The 21,540-nt window shown below is 43.2% G+C and overlaps 1 protein-coding gene across 1 annotated transcript in view; it reads left to right on the forward strand.

Annotated features, from left to right (window-relative positions):
* lrrk1 (leucine-rich repeat kinase 1) overlaps positions 1–21,540 on the forward strand; it is a 117,535-nt gene that overhangs the window by 88,390 nt on the left and 7,605 nt on the right. Inside the window, 6 exon segments of the mRNA XM_030724165.1 lie at positions 3,018–3,212; positions 4,495–4,646; positions 9,064–9,181; positions 9,609–9,725; positions 17,352–17,549; positions 17,674–17,888. Coding sequence (XP_030580025.1) covers positions 3,018–3,212; positions 4,495–4,646; positions 9,064–9,181; positions 9,609–9,725; positions 17,352–17,549; positions 17,674–17,888 — 995 coding nt within the window.

Raw genomic sequence — 21,540 nt, forward strand, 5'->3', positions numbered from 1 at the left:
CTGGCGCGGGGCGCTCGGACTGAGCGGGGCCCTCTGGCGCGGAGCGCTCGGACTGAGCGGAGACCCCCATCGGCTCGGAGTGAGCGGAGACCCCCATCGGCTCGGAGTGAGCTGAGCCCATGGGCTGAACGGGGCCTACATAGTGAGGCACCGGATGCGTAGGCTGGGGACCGCGGAACAGGGCACACTGCTGCTTTATTGAGCAGCAGGGGCTGCTCGGGGAATAGCCGAGGTGCAGGGGACTGCGTGGAAGCAGGCCGGGAGACGACTGGCTGCGTGGAAGCAGGCCGGGAGCCAGAGAGAGCGGGCTGTGAGCTAGGGAGATCTGGCTGTGTGGAAACAGACTGCGAGCGAGAGAGAGCAGACTGCGTGGAACAGACCGAGAGCTAGGGAGATCTGGCTGCGTGGAAACAGACCGAGAGCTAGGGAGATCTGGCTGCGTGGAAACAGACCGAGAGCTAGGGAGATCTGGCTGCGTGGAAACAGACCGAGAGCTAGGGAGATCTGGCTGCGTGGAAACAGACCGAGAGCTAGGGAGATCTGGCTGCGTGGAAACAGACCGAGAGCTAGCTGACACTGGGGCCTGAGAGGGAGCTGACACTACTGGAGCTACAGAAGGAGCAGGAGCTGAGGGAACTGGGACCAAATCCGAAGGAACTAAGACAGGGGCTGAGGGAACTGGGACCAAATCCGAAGGAACTAAGACAGGGGCTGAGGGAACTGACTGAGAGGGCACTGAAACAGCTGACACGGGGGACCGAGGAAGAGTTACTGGAGCTGACTGAAGGCGAGGGAGAGCGACTGGAGCTAGAGCTGACTGAGACCCTGCTGCTGCAGCTAACACAGAAAACCGATGCGAAGGCTTGGACCTGGCTGCCCCCACCCGCGGAGCAGGTGCGAGTGCCGAGGTCAGCCCGTCCGTGGCTGCCCCCACCCGCCGAACAGGTGCGAGTGCCGAGGTCAGCCCGTCCGTGGCTGCCCCCACCCGCCGAACAGGCGCGAGTGCCGAGGTCAGCCCGTCCGTGGCTGCCCCCACCCGCCGAACAGGCGCGAGTGCAGAGGTCAGCCCGTCCGTGGCTGCCCCCACCCGCCGAACAGGCGCGAGTGCAGAGGTCAGCCCGTCCGTGGCTGCCCCCACCCGCCGAACAGGCGCGAGTGCAGAGGTCAGCCCGTCCGTGGCTGCCCCCACCCGCCGAACAGGTACAGGTGCAGGGGAAGCTGGAGTTAAGGGAGCTGGAGCAGGGTGAACAGAGGGAGCTGGAGCTAACTGAGGGGTCTGGGACTGCGACTGAGGAGGAGCTGGAGCTACAGCTGACCTGGAACACTGCGACTGAGGGGGAGCTGGAGCTACAGCTGACCTGGAACACTGCGACTGAGGGGGAGCTGGAGCTACAGCTGACCTGGAACACTGCGACTGAGGGGGAGCTGGAGCTACAGCTGACCTGGAACACTGCGACTGAGGGGGAGCTGGAGCTACAGCTGACTTGGAACACTGCGACTGAGGGGAAGCTGGAGCTACAGCTGACTTGGAACACTGCGACTGAGGGGGAGCTGGAGCTACAGCTGACTTGGAACACTGCGACTGAGGGGGAGCTGGAGCTACAGCTGACTTGGAACACTGCGACTGAGGGGAAGCTGGAGCTACAGCTGACTTGGAACACTGCGACTGAGGGGGAGCTGGAGCTACAGCTGACTTGGAACACTGCGACTGAGGGGGAGCTGGAGCTACAGCTGACTGGGAAGACTGCGACTGAGCAGGCGCTACAGCTGACTGAGGCGAGAGTGGCTGGGGAGGAGCACGGCGACGCCGGGAGCGCTGCTTCCTTCGCGTTCTGTTGGAGTGGGAAGCACGATTCTCAGCATCCAGGATGTCCACCAGCAGAGGTGAATCAATAATCTCCACATCATCTGGCAGCCAAGAGAGGTCTGGGGAGGTGGTGGGCTGTGGGTGAAAGGATGAAAATGACGAGGTGGGAGAGGTGAGTTGAAGGGATGACGGCGGATCCGGAAAGCGAGGCAGCGCCTGTGGTGCTGAGCTGCAGTGGTGCGGAGGAGACGACGGAGGTGAGATGACCGGCTGCAGGAGAGGTGAATTAGTGATGGCTTGGAGGAAAAAGGTTGTGTCCTTGCCCTGGACAGGGCGACCAATATTATACAGTTTAGCTTGTAAGTTTTTCCGGAGCATGATTATGGAATGGGCAAGGGAGGCAGTGTCAGGATGGGTGAGGAGCCAAGTGGAGGAAGAAAAAAGTCTGCAGCAGAAAATTGCCTGAATAATCTGACGGGGTTCATCAGTGGCATGAATGATGTTCCTGGAGAGATCTAGAGCTCCAAAATCACTTCCTCTTGCTCGGAGGGGCTCCTGGTATCCGCGGGGTCCATAGTCTGGTCGCGTCGTTCTGTCATGGCCGGGGAGGAAACAGGCGAGGAATGGCTGACACGAAGGACTCCAGAAGTCAGCGTAACTTAAAAGGGATTTATTGAAGCAGGGGAAAAACAAATACAAAAATCTTGGAAGGGAGACGACGGGCAAACACAGGGAACACACGGGCACACAACATCAACGACGCGACAGAGAACAAAACAAAACTGAGGGCTTAAATACACACTGGGTAATCAGGGCAAGAGGAAACAGCAGGGAACAACAGGTGAGGCAAATGAAACTAATTACACAGGGGAAGCAAAGCTGAACACAAAGCACAGGAAAACCAGACTGTCAAAATAAACAGGAAGTGACAAACCAAGGAACATACTGACTAAACACGGGGAACAGGCACAGACTCAGGACAGAGACGCAGACATATCACAACACTAGGAAATAAACTAACACAAAACGCTGGGCCAACGGCCCAGGACATGACATTTCCAGTGTTATGACAACACTTGTTGAAGTTTTCTTATTTAACATTTTATTTACAAATCCTTCTGGAGGTCCTAATTACCTCCACAGATCTAACGCTTATGCTTGACTTTGATCACCTGACCTTAATGTTCCTTTTTTTGGCTCACCTCTTAAGGTGGACATGTTCTCCTATGGTATGGTGCTGTATGAGCTGCTGTCTGGGAGGAGGCCAGCACTGGGACACCACCAACTTCAGATAGCAAAGAAGCTCTCCAAAGGTATTCGGCCCGTGTTGGGCAGTCCACAAGAGGTGCAGTTCTACTGCTTGCATAGCATGCTGACTGAATGCTGGGATACTAAGCCTGAGAAGGTGAGCTTTATTTAACACCATAACACAATGATCAATCTGGATTTTTTGTTCATTCTGCATTGTAGGACAGAGACTGATCGTGTGCGCTACACTTTATCAGCTGTCAAGCTAGTGGTTGAGCTGGGGACTGACATATTAAGACTTGAAATTCTAAAGAAATTCTAAGAAAAGTGGTAACACTTCACCAAATTGTTTCTCATTTTACTACTTAATGCTGAAGTAATAATATCACATGATGCCCCTTTGCAACACATAGACAAAAAAATGCTTTTGTGCCCAATTCTTTATGTGCTAAGCCAGGGATCCTCAAATCCAGGCTTCGAGGGCCGGTGTCCTGCAGGTTTTAGATGTGTCCCTGATCCAACACACCTGAATCAAATGGCTGAATTACCTCGTCAGTATGTAGCCAAGTTCTGCTAATGACTTCTATATTTGACTCAGGTGTGTTAAAGCAGAGACACATCTAAAACGGGCAGGACACTGGCCCTCGAGGCCTGGATTTGAGGATCCCTGTACTTTAATCTTTAATCTTACCATGATAAGAACATCTGTTAATCCTTTGGGTGGCTGTAGCTCAGGAGGTAGAGCAGGTCACCTACTGGTCGGAAGGTCAGCAGTTTGATTCCTGGCTGCTCCGGGCTGCATGCCAAAGTAAGATACTGAACCCCAAGTTGCTCTCCGATGCAAGCGTGAATGTTAGACAGTAAGCACTTAGCTTAGTTACTCATGGAAATAATGGGAAGTAATGGGCTTGTATGAATGGGTGTGAAAATGTAAACGTGTTGTATAAGCTCTTTAGGTGCTCAGACAGAGTAGAAAAGTGCTATATAAGAACTAATCCATTTACTTTTTCATGTTACTGCTTTTTAATAAAAAAACACAGTCTAAGACTTTGAGTCTCATACAGCATGGTCATGACATAAACCAAAATATTCAGAAATATTTTAGCATTATTCTGTGAAATTGAAATGTCCATGGTTCCATGGATATATGGACAAAATATAATGCATTTGATCAAATAAATCAATCCTCATCTATTTTTGAATATAATGTCAAAAATATACACAACAGACCACAAACTCCATTATCTGAGTGTATCACAGTCACATTATAGGGACCATTTCAGAAACAAAATCATAAAACAACATTTTACATTAAAGAGTTGGCAAGTGTTAATGAAAATTATTGTTGACATTTCAGTATGAATTATTGTTTGAATTAACTGAAGTAGAAATGTGTGCTTCTGTTTTGTGCATTTGTGTTTGTTCATGTGCGTCTGCAGAGGCCAGTGGCAATGCTGTGTGTGAGGCAGATGCAGGAGCCTAGCTTCCCCTGCCTCAGGTACATATTGTCCTGTGACAGCAACTCTCAGCTCTTCCTGTCCCAGCTGCAGGGATACAGCGCTGTGTTCTGGAATGACGACCAGGAGGACAGGTTCGTTTCAGCACTTTCCACACTGTGTTTTATTTGCCTGTAATGCCTGAAAATCATGAGCAACGTAAATGCATACATCTTCCACATTTAATAATGATAAATTATAGGTTATTCAGTGATATGCAAGAAATGTCAGGAGTGTCTCATCTAATTATATCAATAATTATCAGAATAAGAACAACATAAACACTCTGTGCACTCTGAAGGTGTACAAACCAAAAAGCAGAATACTAAATTCAGAGTATGAAAGAAAAGAACAGATGGTAAGAAGAGGCAAAAATATGACACCACATGAAAACAAATTAATAAAAATGTTTTTTGAAAGTTGGTTTAAAGAAAGTCCCTGATTTTGCAAGCCTAATCCCCTCAGCAGGTCCTTCCAAAACTGAGGTTTCCTGGTTTCAAAAGTAAGTCACCTTTTGAAACAACCTTTGGAACGGGTTCATAGGCTTCAAAACTTCTGCTACGTACAGTAATAGCTTGGAGCCAAACCCTGGCCTCAGAGAAGAGATAAATCAAATTGCACTCCCGTTTCTTTCAAAATGACTGATAAATGCGGTTTGTATGGTTGGACAATATGATTTATTTTTTGAAGTACTGAGATGTAATTTAATATTATATAATAATATGTTACAATGAAAAGGGACACTATTGGCCTTTTTAAATAAATAAAGTGCTTGAGCATGTCGGTACCTGTACATGAAGAGTGGCCAAGGCTTTACATTGGTGTACTCCATTTCAGCTCAGTCGATATTTAACGACCTGCAGGACCTGAGAGCAGATCCTGAGAGTAAAACACAGAGGATGGGAAAGCTTTCGAAAAGTAGGCACCCTGCATTCTCAAAGAGCTATTAAAGCTGCTTTTTAAATATATACAGCATACTGTGTTACCCTGAGCCCAGCCTGTTGTTACAGCTCATTCTATGGGAGGAAGATAATTCATCCTTATAAAACCTGCACTGATGAGGGTATAATTAGTTTCAGTAAGGATTGTTTTTAATAATTGGATGAACATTTTCAGTCAATGAATCTAGCATCCACTGACTTCATCAAATGCTCCAAACTTCTTCATTTGAGCTGCTTTGCCAGGCCTTTGGTTGCTGTTTGGTTGTGGGTCTCTCCACATTCTGTTTTGTCTTCAGGAACTGAAAAACATACTCTGACAGGTTGAGATCATCTTGGTGCCATCAGTCCAAAGAAAATTTTTTCCAGAATTGTGTAGGCTCTATTAGATGTTCTCTGGCAAAGTCTAATCTGGCCTTCCTGTTCTTAAATGTGGACAGTGGTTTGCACCTTTTTGTAAACCCGTTGCATTTACATTCATGTGGGCATTTCTCAGTTGAAGACTTTGAGAATGATTTATCTGCCACCTCAAGAGTGTTCTTCACTTGGCTTAATGTTGAAGAGCTGTTCTTCCCTTTGTTCTTTTTAAGAATGTACCAGACTCTTGATTTGGTCACTCCTAAAGTTATTGTTATCTCTTTGATGAGTTTATTATGTTTTTTCTGCCTAATGATGTCCTCCTTCACTTGCGTCAGCAATTCTTTGGACATCATTTTGCAGGTTTCAGTGAACTGCTACCAAATGTATTTCAGCAGTTGGAATCAACTCTGCTTAAGCTATTATAAAATAATGAGGGAACAGGCCTCACTTGCCATGAAACTGCGTGTCAGTCAATTGTCCAATTACTTTTGAGCCTCTGAAAACGGGGTACTATGTGTGGAAATGGCTGAAATTCCTAAACAGTTAATGCAATACCTTTTTTAAAGCTGAAAATTTTATTAAAACTCTTGAATTAAAGCCAAAAGTCTGCAAGTCAATCACATTCTGATTTAAAATCCACTGTAGCGGTGTAAAAGAAATTATAAAAAATGTGTCATTTTCCAAAAACTTATTGACCTTACTGTATTTAACACAATATCTACATACATGGCTGACTGATGCGTGACATAATAGCTCTGTTTTCGTGTGTGTGGCAGCAGGACTCATGGTTAATCTGTGTAATGAAATCAGCTTCCTTGTTTTCAAACAGGTTTTGCTGATTCCTTTAAGCTTTTTCCTGCTTTTAACTCCTTTGCTGTGTCAAGACCATGTGACCAGCCAACATGTTTTCCACTAAAATAAATTAAATTTCTTTAAATTATTTTTATCCAATAGTGGAAGAATAATGAAAATCTCTATTTAAAAAGGGAAAAAAAAACTGAGGTTGTTACGGCCATTAAATTTTTACTGTAGAGTTTTTTAAAATCTGAAATGGTCAGAAACTTTCTGATCCACTGCAGATCCACTCCAGAGTCGGTGTAACTGATATCACAGGTCCATCAGTAAAGCTGATCTATTTCTCCAGATTTTTGTCTTAAGTTTCTGTCACCTACATTTTATCCCTGTCGTAAAATTTGGATCCCAGTTTCTAACCAAAATTCAAGTTGGGTAAATGATAATGAAAGATGACATAAAAAAATATTTTTTTATCAAACTTTTATTCTGTCTGATGATGACAGAGTGGATCAAGCTGATTAAAATAGCTGTTTTTTAAGATAAATATTGTGATCATCCCTGACTTGTGTTCATATTCCTCGGTCCACTGGATTAAAATGGAGACTCTGCTCTTTATTTACCTGTTGCCATGGTGAACCGTAGTGTTGGAGCTCTATTTGCGATGCTTTCTTTCTCGACTCATGCATGCGCTTAACTCAAGGTGAACATACTCTGAGTTGATTTAACTAATTTTAATCAGCTGTTCTCAAACAATAAACTCAGACAGTCTCAGAGTTGATCAACTCAGAGTTTGTTGAACATGCCTCCTGGAAGGGCCATGGTCCTAGGGCCCTGATTTAATACGCTGCCAGAGATAATTACAGACTAAAAAGTCCACCATGTACAGAAACTCTCCCAATGAAATCTGCTGTTTGGTGTGTGAAATGAAGCTAGAGACCCAGATCTCAACAATAATGGCCTTTGACCTGAAAGTCAGTTGGTTTTGATATAACTGTTCTGCAGAACTTTGATTTTCATAGTGCAGACACATGCACTATATTGCTGGTCTGCCTCCATAAACTGGAGTGACATCCCATTCTTAATCCATATGATGTCAGCCCACCCTTTGCAGCTATTACAGTTTCAACTGTTCTGGGAAGGCTTTCCACAAGGTTTAGGAGTGTTTCCAGAAGTGCATTGTGAGGTCAGACACTGAAGTTGGATAAGAAGGCCTGGCTCACGTTCTCCACACTAATTCATCCCAAAGGTGCTCTGTTGAGTTGAGGTCAAGACTCTGTGCCGGCCAGCCAAATTCTTCCACGGCAAGCTTTGTGCACTGGTGTGCAGTTATGTTGGAATAGGAAGGGGCCATCTCCAAACTGTTCCCACAAATTTGGGAGCCTGAAATTGTCCAAAATGTCTTGGTATGCTGAAGCATTAAGAGTTCCTTTCACTGGAACTAAGGCCACAAGCGCAACTCCTGAAAAACTGCTTGGCCAGCAAAACCCATTCCATGAAGCTCTCTATGCACTGTTCTTGAACTAATCTGAAGGTGACATGAAGTTTGGAGGTCTGTAACAATTGACTCTGCAGAAAGTTGGCAACGTCTGTGAACTACGCACCTCAGCATCCGCTGACCCCACTCTGTCATTTTACGTAGCCTACCACTTTGAGGCTGAGTTGCTGTCATTCCCAATCTTTCACAAATTTTTGTATAATTAGCCTGCTGGGTGCTTGGTTTATACACCTGTGGCCATGGAAGTGATTGGAACACCTGAATTCAATGATTTGGATGAGTTGAGTAATCTTGAATGCAGCTTTGTTACGTGGAAGGGAACATCCACACTAGGGGGAACTTGACTGGGCAAGGGAAACACTTATCCTGTTCAGGAAGTCTATCCCAGCTGTCATAGGGAGAAAGGCAGGGTACACCCCGTAAAGACCCCAGCCACCCAGAATAACCAATGCAAACTGTCCATCCATTCTGTTCAGCTTATCCTTTTCAGGGTCATTGGGGGGCGGGAGCCTATCCCAGCTTTCATAGGGCAAGAGGCAGGGTATACCCTGCCCATGTCGCCAGCCTGTCACAGAGCTAACACAGAGAGACAGACAACCATTCACACCTATGGGCAATTTAGAGTGACCAATTAACCTAACCCCAGCAACTGCATGTCTTTGGACTGTGGGAGGAAACTTGAGTACCCACAAAGACTCGGGGAGAACATGTAAACTCCACACAGAAAGGCCTGGGACAGGGTGGAATTGAGCTCAGACCTTCTAGCCACCACTTTTTGCACTATGGACAGACAGACAGACAGAGTGGCATGCATGCATATGCTACCAAAAACATAACCTACTTGGCAGAAGTAATTATGTTGATTTATTTTATTTTCACTTCCAACTCAGTGGTTCAAAATGTCCTTAACTGTGCATTGTACAGGAACTATAGTGTGGTGAATGTGAACAAGGGTCAGGTGGAGGTGAAGAGGATGTCCTGTCCAGGCAGTAGGATTAGCTGCCAGATGAAGATGGGAAACACTCTGTGGATGGCCACTGAGGTATGCACAAGCAGTCACATTCAACTTAATACAGTTTCTTCTTTTTATGTAAACATTTTGGGGCTCATCTTCTTCTCTGTAACCAGCAAGGAAATCACCATGCTGCATTATTTTTTTTTATCATACCATGTTATTCACAGAATTTACTTCCTTTAGAGATTTTTTCTGTAAAAAGAGGGTTTCTTGAAAACCTTATAGGGAGACAGAAATTGAGAAAAGAGAATGATGACATAAATACAGCTAGACAGTTACAGTCCTGTAGTGATTCTAAAACCAGTATTTAATGAGTTTCCCGGAAACGGAGAACAATATCAAATCATTCTCTGGCTACCCTACTATAGCTAGTGGACGATAGTAGTAGTCCTTAAATTCACAAATAGAAAAAAACTGTGCTAACTTCTTCTTTAATCTAATGTTTATGTGACAGGAACAGGAGGTGTTCATCTACAGTCTGAAGGACATGTGTCCACTCAGTCAACCCCAGAAACAGTTCTCCTGTCCAGCCATCATCACCTGTTTATTCCCTGTTCCAGCAAGAGACCAGGTCAGCTCGTGTCTCAGCATGTATTTAGACAAACCTCAGATTTACTCATACCTGTGTTATTGCACTGCAAGCCTGGAAGAATGCTGCCCAACAGCAATAGATTGTTTGACCCATCTGAGTAGACATCAATAAACTGTTTACTTGATGCTGTACTCATTAAAAAGCATTCCTTTAATTTTTTTTGAGCAGTGTAGTAGAGAAAATTAGCCTCACAATCTAACACACTTTGTGTAAAAGTTATGTACAAGAGCTTTACTTATTGATCTATTGTTCCATCAGATGTGTTTGAGAAGGATGGCTCAATAATGAGATTGAAATGGTTTCTGCATATACATGGTCTTAAGTTCAGTCCATCAAATGAGAAATTAGATATTATGAAGGTTTTCCATATCAATCATCTATATTTCAATTCAATCTCAGCAAAGTTTTATTTATATAGTGCCAAACTGCAACAACTGTCACCTCAAGGTGCTTTATATTGTAGGGTTAAGACCCTGCAATATTAGAGAGAAAATTTGAGATACAGGGGAAGACAAACAGGAAGGGGCCACAGGTTGAATGCAAACCTGAGCCGCTCACACCACAGGCATGTGGCATACATGGTTGCCTGCTCATGCACTAAGCCACCCTGGTGCCTAGGGGAAGAATTTTAAATTCAATTCTGGATTTAACACTTATCTTGTGAAAAGATGCTAATATGGGAAAAAATACAATGTCTTTATTGTCCCTGTCAGTCACTGTCTTGCTGCAGCATTTTAGATCATCTGAAGGGTTTTTAATGAACTTTTAGAACAATCTGATGACTGTGTATTACAATAGTCCTGCCTAGAATGAATTCATGAACTAGTTTTTCGGCATCAATCTTAGACATGATGTTTCTATTTTTAGAAATTTTGTGGAAGAAAGCAGTCCTACATATTTGTTTAATATGTGTATTGAAGGTCATATCCTGGTCAAAAATTACTCCAAGATTACTCACAGGCCAAGGTCATGCCATCCAGAATAAGCTAAATCTAAGTTAAATCTAGAATAGAATTTAAAATCCTTCTCCTCACAAACAAGGTCTTGAATAATCAGGCCCCATCTTATCTCAAAGACCTTATAGTCCCATATCACCCCAACAGAGCGCTTCACTCTCAGACTGCTGGCTTGCTTGTGTAAGAGTAGAATGGGAGGCAGAGCCTTCAGCTTTCAGGCGCCTCTTCTGTGGAACCAGCTCCTACTTTGGATTCAGGAGACAGACACCCTCTCTATTTTTAAGATTAGGATTAAAACTTTCTCTTTTGATCAAGCTTATAGTTAGGGCTGGATCAGGTGACCCTGAACCACCACTTAGTTATGCTGCTATAGGCCTAGGCTGCTGGGGGTTCCCATAATGCACTGTTTCTTTTCATTCACCTTATTTACTTTCTTTATACTCCACTCTGCATTTAATCATTAATTGTTATTAATCTCTGGCTCTCTTCCACAGTGTGTCTTTTGTCCTGTCTCTCTCCCCTTAGCCCAACCAGTCACAGCAGATGACTGCCCCTCCCTGAGCCTGGTTCTGCTGGAGGTTTCTTCCTGTTAAAAGGGAGTTTTTCCTTCCCACTGTCACCAAGTGCTGCTCATAGAGGGTCATTTTGACTGTTGGGTTTTCTCTGTATTATTGTAGGGTCTTTACCCACAATACAAAGTGCTTTGAGGCGACTGTTGTGATTTGGCACTATATAAATTAAACTGAACTGAAATTGAATTGAATTGAACCAGTGTAACTCCACCTCCACACACCTTAGTGTGTGAAGAAGACTCCCCATTTACATCAACAAATTGAAGTCTATAAGATGGATATGATTCAAACCAATACAGTGCAGTACCTTTAATACCTACGGCATGCTCTAATCTCTGTAATAAAATATTATGGCCAACAATATTGAATGCTGCACTGAGGTATAGCAGGACAAGCACAGAGATGAATCCGCTATGACTGTAGGTGATTCAACAGAAAATGTGCTTCTGATTGAGAATTTGTAGGTTTCACTATGAAAATATACCGATCAGGCATAGTTAGTTGTGGATCAGGTGACCTTAACCCTCCCTTAGTTGTGCTACAATAAGCCTAGGCTGCTGATGGCTTCCCCACTTCTTCACTCAACTCTTTCCACTCAGTGTTTATACACCACTCTGCATTTAATCATTAGTTATTATTCTCTTTCACAGCATGTCTTTTGTCATATCTGCTTCTCCTGACTCCCAAACGGTCACGGCAGATGGCTACCCCTCTCTGAGTCTGGTTCTGCCATGGGTTTCTTCCTGTTAAAAAGGAATTTGTCCTTCCCACTGTCACCAAGTGCTTGCTCACAGTCCGATTGTTGGAGGTTTTCTTTGTTTTCTGTCTTTTTCTTTGTGTTATTGTAGGGTCTTTACTTTACAATAGATCCCCTTGAAGCAACTGTTGTGATTTTGCACTATATAAATAAAATAAAATTGAGTTGAATAGCATGACCACCTGCCTAATATTGTGTTGGCACCCATTTTACTGCTAAAACAGCCCTGACCCATCGAGGCATGAATTCCATTAGACCCCCAAAGATGTGCTGTGGTATCTGGTTCCAAGATATTAGCAACAGATCCTTTAAGTCCTGTAAGTTGTGAGGTGGGATCTCCATGATTCAGAATGTTCTAATGCTTATGTGCCCATTGTTGGCACTTTCTGTGGTGTACAGGGGTTACTATGGGCACTTTGACTGGTGTGCAGCTATGCAGCCGCATCTGCAACAAATTGTGATATACTGTGTATTCTAACACCTTTCTATCAGAACTAGCATTAACCTTTTTGGTAATTTGAGCTACAGTAGCTTGTCTATTGGATAAGACCACACAAGCCAACTTTTTCTCCCCACGTGCATCAGTGAGTCTTGGCCACCCATGACCCTGTTGCTGGTTCACCAATGTTTCTTTTTTGGACTACTTTTTAATAGATACTGACCACTCGAAACACCCCACAAGAGCTTGGAGATGCTCAGGTCATAGTAATTAACAGGTTAATTAATTAATAGTGGACTATAATAATGGACTAGTTCTTATATAGTGCTTTTCTACTCTGTTTTGAGCACTCAAAGCACTTATACAACATGTTTAAATTTACCCCATTCATACAAGCACTTCCATGATTAACTAAGCTAAGTGCTTTTATTATCTAACATTCACACACATTCACACTCCAACGCTTGCATCGGAGAGCAACTTGGGGTTAAGTATCTTGCCCAACGATACATTGGCACGCAGCCTGGAGTAGCCAGGAATCGAACCGCTGACCTTCCGATCCATAGGTGACCAGCTCTACCTCCTGAGCTACAGCCACCCCGTAAGCTAAGCTAGCAAATTAAGCAGCATTGTGCGTTGGAACAGGAATAGGAAGTGACAGGGTAATGCAATCTTTCTATTGCCTTTTTCACACATGCACTGCAGCCCTGTCTTTTGCAGACATTACCCAATAGAGGTCCATCTGAGAATGCAAATGTCTTTAGTCTGCCAGCTCTCATATGAGAATAGCACATAGAATAGTTTAGTCTTTTGTGCTTCGTGATTGAAGATGATGATGATGATCCTTTCATCCAGTGTACTGTGTGTGAAGGTGGCTGACGAGGCCTATCCTTGCACGAAATGAACAGTGACAGTGAGTGTAGATAAATGGTGTATTTGGTGAACAAGGACAAGATAGTGGTGAAGAAAGAGAGCTGTAGGTGCGGCTTTTATTCCGCTCATGCTGACAGGGACTAGAAAGAGAGAGCATATTTCTCCCATATTGGCTTCTCTTCATTGGCTCCCTGTTAAATCTAGAATAGAATTTAAAATTCTTCTCCTCACATACAAGGTCCTGAATAATCAGGCACCATCTTATCTCAAAGACCTCATAGTACCATATCACCCCAATAGAGCACTTCACTCTCAGACTGCTGGCTTACTTGTGGTTCAAAGGATACTTAAGAGTAGAATGGGAGGCAGAGCCTTCAGCTTTCAGGCCCCTCTTCTGTGGAACCAGCTTCCAGCTTGGATTCGGGAGACAGACACCCTCTCTATTTTTAAGATTAGGCTTAAAACTTTCCTTTATGATCAAGCTTATAGTTAGGGCTGGATCAGGTGACCCTGAACCATCCCTTAGTTATGCTGCTAGATTACCAGTTGTCAAGATCATGTCCATAGTGCTACAATTTTTGTGGAGCGACCTGGATCTTGTATCTTGAAAGCTCACAAGCCACGAGAGCAGTTCTCCTCTCTGGTCTAGCAGTTTTGCTTCAGTCCAGCAGAGTTTGCACATTCCATGCTCCTAAGATCAGTGGGATGGTTTAGGGTTTTGGCTTGGAATTTCCTCATTGTTTTTTACTGCAGGAAAGGGGAACACCCGCCAGCCTAGGATACGCTGGCCAGGTTGGGGGTGAGGCATGCAGTATTTTTCTATTCTCTTCCTCTTGCCATGGAGGTGAGCAGTGCATTCCTAAAGAGGGCTGGTCAGTCATGACTTGGACTAGGTGTAGGATTAAAGTAAGGATGGGTTCTCTCTCTCCCAAGATCCATGGTTTTCAGCGGAAGGACAAGGTCGAGATGACAGAACATGAAGTTGGGTGCAGTAGATGGCCTGGAAGCCTTATGTGCCTCATTCAGCCCTGAGCACTCCTTTTGCTAGCACCACCCAAACACCCACTGGAAGGGATTTCCTCTGTGTAGTAAGAGTGACAACTTGTGGGCATGCCCAGACTTTGCATGCATGGGGTAGGCATTCCCCACTGTTTTCTGTTATGGTCGACTCCCTTAGTCTTGGGCTATCCCGAGCCATCCACAAGGCAGTGAGGCTATTTGAGCCATAGCTGGCACCCTAACAGGGTGCTATCATTCCAGGTCAGAGTGAACCTGGGAGTAATGACAATTAAGGGGTGACACCACACTCCCCATCCATCCCTGGCAGGAGCCTTGCCACCATTTGCAGTTTAATGTCATACCCAGTACCTTTGAGGCCACTTGGTCTCATACTTTTGATGTGAAAATCATTACCAGTTGTCACAAACACTTGTTTGCAGTTCTTGCTTCCAAAGGTGGCACAATCAGTTCTTAGGTTTGGGGGGCAATTACTGTTTCACATAGGCCAAGGTTTTTTTTTTTTCCCATAATAAATAAAATCAAATAAAATTATCTTTGTCAATTATTAAAATTTGTTTGATGATCATTTAAGTGTGACAAATTTGCAAAAAAAAACCTCAGAAAGGGGGAAATACTTTTTCACAGCAGTGTAGCTATTGTAAAATAGCTGGGGAAAGTTAGATTTTATGCAATGTATTGTCCCCCTTACTATGGTGGTATGGATAAACAATTTGTCTCTTTACAGTGTAATTATTAGAAAACCTGTACCAATAAATGAAAACAAGTGACCATTTGTTATGTATCCAGCACTTTTTGTCATCAGTTTTTGTCTTTTTTTTTTTTTATTAAGTCCTTTTTTCCCAGTTTTCGGGGTGTAAAATAGTGTCTACTTTTAGAAAGGATCAACTTCTCGCAGTCTTGTCATCCACCTATAAATATGAGATCACGGTACATATGAGATCACCAAACTAAACATACAAAATCAAACTGAATCAGTGCAAATCAAATAAAGTAGGATTGTGTCCCCAAATAGGCCACACTCCTGCACCCCACCCAGTGACTCCAAGAAGGCTGGGTGCTCTGAACCATTGTTCAGTACTTACTGTACAACATGCCAATACCAAACTGGTGGGAGACAAATATACCCACTGTTGCCCAGCACCTGTGACTGAGGGCAACTCCGCACTGGAACAGAATCCAGCCCCTCTCCAGGAGTTCCAGAACATTCGCTACAGACATGGACAGAATTGTTGGTACCCTTATGTTAAAGAAAGAAAAACGCACAAAGATCACTGAAATAACTCGAAACTGAAAAAAGTAATAAGAAATAGAAATTTACTGAAAATTAAAAAATGAAAACGAGACATTGCTTTTGAATTATGTTGAGCAGAATTATTTTAAATTTCTTAGCCATTCCTGGGTGTTTTAAGCTGTGTGTTTTGGGTCATTGTCCTGTTGGAGGACCCATGACTTGCATTTGAGACAAAGCTTTCTGACACTGGGCATCACATTTCGCTCCAGAATTCCTTGATAGTCATGAGAGTTCATTGTACCCTGCACAGATTCAAGACATCCTCCATGTTTCACAGTAGGTACAGTGGTCTTTAAATGCTTCATTTTTGCATCTTTTAACATAGAGCTCATGGGATTTGCCAAAAAAGCTCCAGTTTGGTCTCATCTGTCCAAAAGACATTTTGGCAATTCCAGTCTTGCTTTTCATGATTTGCTTTCAACAGTGGTGTCCTCCTTGGTCGTCTTCCATAAAGTCCACTTTTGCTCAAACGGCAACGGATGGTGTGATCTGATACTGATGTACCTTGACCTATGATGACCACTAATGTACCTAATCTCTTTGGAAGTTGTTCTGGGCTCTTTGGTTACCATTCATATATCCGTCTCTTCAGTTTGTCATCAGTTTTTCCAGTGAGGTTGACTATAGTCCTGTGGACCTTAAACTTCTGAATAAAATGTGCAACTACAGTCACAGGAACATCAGGCTGCTTGGAGCTCATCTTGTTTTTCTCATCTCCTGTGTACTACATCATGAACTTGCTCAGGCCCTATCCCCACCAGGGAGGTGAAATACCATGTTCCTAAACCCAGCCATGATGACTGGAGATTGGGTCACCTGGGTCTCTACAACAAGCACTACCACAATCCACAAGCTAGCAAAACCCTACAGCACCTCCTGTAGGTGATGTGCCCACATGTGGGCAGGTCCATGTTGCTCCCTCAACTGGCCCCATGGACTAAGGTCAGGTTGCCAGGCGTTCTCCCTCAAGTCCCAGAAGGGGTGGAGCCCTATAACCTGGCTCCAGGAGGGCATGCCGCCATTAATCCTATCACAGGTAGGTTAGTCATATCCCGTGTTCTTCTCTCCATAGTAGTTTTCTGAATAGCCCTTTGTATGTCCCCTCAAACAGGACCAATTTGCCTTGGGAGACCCTAAGAAGCTTCTTATTCACAAGGTCACCACAGTAGATCCACATATTTAATGTTTTGCACCAGATGCCCTTCCTGACACAACCTTTTCAAGGATTTGTGTCTTCTCCCATTTTCAATCAAGGATGTTTCATGTAATAGGCAAAAGTGTAAACCTCTATAGTCTATACTGTGGATCCACCTTGTTTCAGGAGACCCTACCAAGGGCAAATTGCCCCCAAACACTTTTTGTGCCCAAGTGAGATCACTAGGGCACACAAACCGCAACGGTGGTGAGTCACAAAGAGGCATTATTGTCTTAAAAGAAAAATATAAAAATAAAACCATGGTTTAGAAAAATTAATCTGTGATAATAGGTTGGGTAGACTAATATTAGCATAGTATAAAAATAATTTTTGAAATATGTAATTCCATTCAAACATGTAGATTTGTTTTTTAACCCATGTCTAGTTTGTTATGTTTGTCTAACTAGTACAACAATGGCACTGTGATCCAGAATGAAGCTTTTGAGTGGAACATGAGTATTAATAGGTAAATTTAAAAAATCTCTCTTTTCCTTCTGCTAAGAGCCTGGCCAAAGTGTTTGTGGGGATGTCGGATGGCCTGGTGGTGGTGTACAATGTGGCAGAGGACCTTCCACTAGAAGGAGAGACCTACCTGTGCTCCCACACCCTAAATAAGACAGAGTTTGGTCTGAAGGACTCAGATCCCAGACAGAGACCATATCCCGTCAGAAGTATGGCTCTCGTCAGCAGTGGCTCGCAGGTGAGCAGATGATACCAGATAACAGTACTGACATGACCATAAAGTTATGTTTGAGTAATTTAGAAGGTCAGATAATGACTACACATGGACCCACTAGCCATGTCTGTACATTTGTGTTTACCAGTTATGGTTCTCCAATGGTCCGGGCCTGCTGGTCATAGACTGTCTGAGTCTTCAGGCAGTTCGAAGGCTGGACCCCTATGACCCGCCATCTTCTATCATATCTTTGGAAACCAGCCTCAGTCTGTGGGGAGAGGAAGCAGTATGGACCTTGGATGACCACATGAACACCCTCTTGCTCTACCATGCTGCCTCCTACGAACTCTGTGCCAAGTACTGGTAAGTGAGTCTTTGGTGTCCAAGCCTGCCACAGATGGTGCAATTGTAACAGGTATGATCTGGGAAGAACTGTATCTATAAACATGAGCCTATAACAGATAACACTGTAGAGATCTTGTACGACACTAGTGTCGTACACTGTTTTTATTAGGTGTTGTTTCTACATTCAAGTTGTATCACTATTATTGGTCTTTGTGAGAGCCAGTGAGTAAAAATGTGAATACACATATTTTATGTATCATACATGTATCATTTTGGAAAAGTACTGTATCTCCAATCAAGTGAACAGTTTACTATCCCCGGGACAGGGTTTTACTAGGGCCTCATTGTGGAACCAGGCCTGGGAAGGGTGCTCAATTCAGTTCAGTTTTATTCACAACAAACAGTAGCCTGAAGGCACTTTACATTGTTAGGTAAAGACCCTACAATAATTACAATCAATCAATCAATTATAGAAAAATTCCAACAGTCAAAACAACCCCATATGAGCCAGCACTTGGCAACAGTGGGAAGGAAAAACTCGCTTTTAACAGGAACAAACCTCCAGTAGAACCAGGCTCATGGAGGGGCAGTCATCTGCCACGACCAGTTGGGGCTGAAAGGAGAGAGACAGGACAAAAGACACACTGTGAAAGAGAGCCAGAGAATAATGATAACTAGTGATTACTGTAAATGCAGAGTGGGGTATAAAGAGAGCAAAGTGCTCTATTGAGGTAATATGGTACTATGAGGTCTTTGAGATAAGATGGGGCCTGATTATTCAAGACCTTGTATGTGAGAAGAAGAATTTTAAATTCTATTCTGGATTTAACAGGGAGCCAATGAAGAGAAGTCAATATGGGAGAAACATGCTCTTTCTAGTCCCTGTAGATTCACTGGAGTATTTTAGATCATCTGAAGGCTTCAATTAGCTTTTCAACATCACTCAGAGACAGGATGTTTCTAATTTTAGAAATATTGCGCAAATGCAAAAAAGTGGTCCCACGTATTTGTTTGTGTAGCCCCTTAACTGGCCAGGGCCCACTGACGGGCCATTTGTAGTCCCTTTTATATGGCAAGCTAGACCCTTCCATTTTTAATTGACATCTCATTCGGCCAATCATGTAACTGGCTGCACCAAATCACCTGACAAAGCTACGTGACGCCCTCTGAGTATCACTGGCTCTAGCAAACCCATTTCTTAACATGATTGGCCGAATGAGGTGTCAATCAAAATGGGAGGGTCTAGCCTGCCATATAAAATGCACTTCATTTGGCCGGCGGACCAGACGCGGCCAGTTAATAGGCTATGAAATGGGTTTTTCAGAGTCAATAATAACCAGAAGGCGTTATGGAGTTTTTGTCAGGTGATTTTTTTGCTGCCAGTTAAGGGGTTAATATGTGCATTGAAGGACATATCCTGGTCAAAAATGACTCCAAGTTTTCTCACAGTGTTACTGGAGGCCAAAGTAACGCCATCCAGAGTATCTGGTTTGACACCATGTTTCTAAGATTTGTGGGGCCGAATGCAATAACTTCAGTTTTATCTGAATTTAGAAGCAGGAAATTAGAGGTCATCCAGGCCTTAATGTCTGGCTTCATGGATAGATTAAGCTGGGTGTCATCTGCATAATAGTCAAGATTTATGCAATGCTTTCTAATAATACTGCCTAAGGGAAGCATGCATAGTGTAAATAAAATTGGTTCTAGCACAGAACCCTGTGGAACTCCATAATTAACCTTAGTGTGTGAAGAAGACTCCCCATTTGCATGAACAAATTGAAGTCTATTAGACAGATATGATTGAAAACACTGCATACCTATGGCATGCACTAATCTCTGTGATAAAATATTATGGTCAACAGTATCAAATGCTGCACTGAGGTCCAACAGGATAAACACAGAGATGAGTCCAGTGTGAGAGGCCATAAGAAGATCATAAGAAGATGACCTTAACTAATGTTGTTTCTGTACTGTGATGAATTCTGAATCCTGACTGAAACTCTTCAAATACACCATTCCTCTGCAGATGATCAGTTAGTAGTTTTACAACTACTCTTTGCAATTGGCCTATAATTAACTGGGACAGCTGTGTCAAGCAGGATTGAAAGTAGCTGTACATAATAATACATATGTGAGATGGTTATGAATGGATTTTTTTCTCTAATAGTTACAATTTTATTTGTGAAGAAATTCATGAAGTCATTACTAGTTAAGGTTAAAGGAACTCTCGGCTTAACAAAGCTCTGACTCTTTGTAAGCCTTGCTATAGTGCTTAAGACAAACCTGGGGTTCTTCTTATTTTCTTCAATCAGTGATGAATACTAAGCTGTCCTAGCTTTATGGAGGGCTTTTTTATTGTGTAACATAATTTTTTTTCAGGCTAATTGAAGAGCTTGGCATGGCTCAGGAGGTAGAGCAGGTCACTTACTAATTGGTTCAATTCCTTGCTGCTCCAGGCTGCATGCCAAAGTATCCTTGGGCAAGATACTGAATCCCAAGTTGCTTTTTTGTCATGCATCCACTGGAGTATGAATGCGTGTGATTGGTAGATCGTAAGCAATTAGCTACAGAAGGTGTGAATGGGTAAATGCAAAACGTGTTGTTTTGAGTGCTCAGTTAAAGTAGAAAACTGCTATATAAGAACTAGTCCATTTACCATCTTCTAAATTAGCAAGACACCATTTCCACTCCAGCTTATGGGTTATCTGCTTTAAGCTGCGTATTTGTGAGTTATACCAGGTTTGGTGTTTGAGGCTTTCTTTTTCAGAGGAGCCACAATATCCAGAGTCATACACAGTGAGGATGCAACAATTAACAACATAACTGACCTCTGTGGAAGTAGAATTTAGGTACTTGATCTGTGTTACTGTATGTTGGCACATGGCATTGAAGATAACAGTGGAGAAATTTTATCCTTCAACTTACAGCAAGTTACTGCACATTCAGAAAGACATCTACTATAAGGACATTTATTCACCACTGCTGTGTAATCCATTATTGTAAATTTGAATGTTATTAAGGAATGATCAGACAAAAGAGTGTTTTCAGGGAATAGTGTTAAATGTTCAGTTTCTATGCCATATGTCAGAACAAGATTCAGAGTGTGATTAAAGTGGTGTTTGGGCTCATTTACATGTTGAGAGAAGCCAGTTGAGTCTAATAATAGATTAAATGCAGTGCTGAAGCTGTCATTCTAAGCATCATTTTCAGCATGGATATCACCCACTATAAGTATTTTATCTGAACTGAGTACTATATCAGAAAAAAAGTCTGACAAATCAGATAGGAACTCTGAGCAAGGTTCAAGTGGATGATGGATAACAACAAATAAAACTGGTTTTTGAGTTTTCCAGATAGGGTGGACAAGACTAAGAGTCAGGCTTTCAAATGAATTACAAATCTGCCTGGGTATTTGGTTGATTTGGTTGAGCTGGAGTGGAAGATTGCTGCTATTCCTCCTCCTCGCCCTGTATTTTGAGGATTCCGACAATTTGTATGACTCAGGGGTGTTGATTCATTTAAACCAGCACATTCATTCTGCTGTAATCAGGTCTCTTTGACGCAGAATAAATCAGTATGTTGATCAGTTATTAAATAATTTACAAACAGGGACTTAGAGGGCAGCACAGTGGTTAGCACTTTTGCCTCACAGCAAGGAGGTCCTAGGTTT

This window comes from Archocentrus centrarchus, unplaced genomic scaffold (assembly GCF_007364275.1).
Source record: "Archocentrus centrarchus isolate MPI-CPG fArcCen1 unplaced genomic scaffold, fArcCen1 scaffold_32_ctg1, whole genome shotgun sequence".
Lineage (NCBI taxonomy): Eukaryota > Metazoa > Chordata > Actinopteri > Cichliformes > Cichlidae > Archocentrus > Archocentrus centrarchus.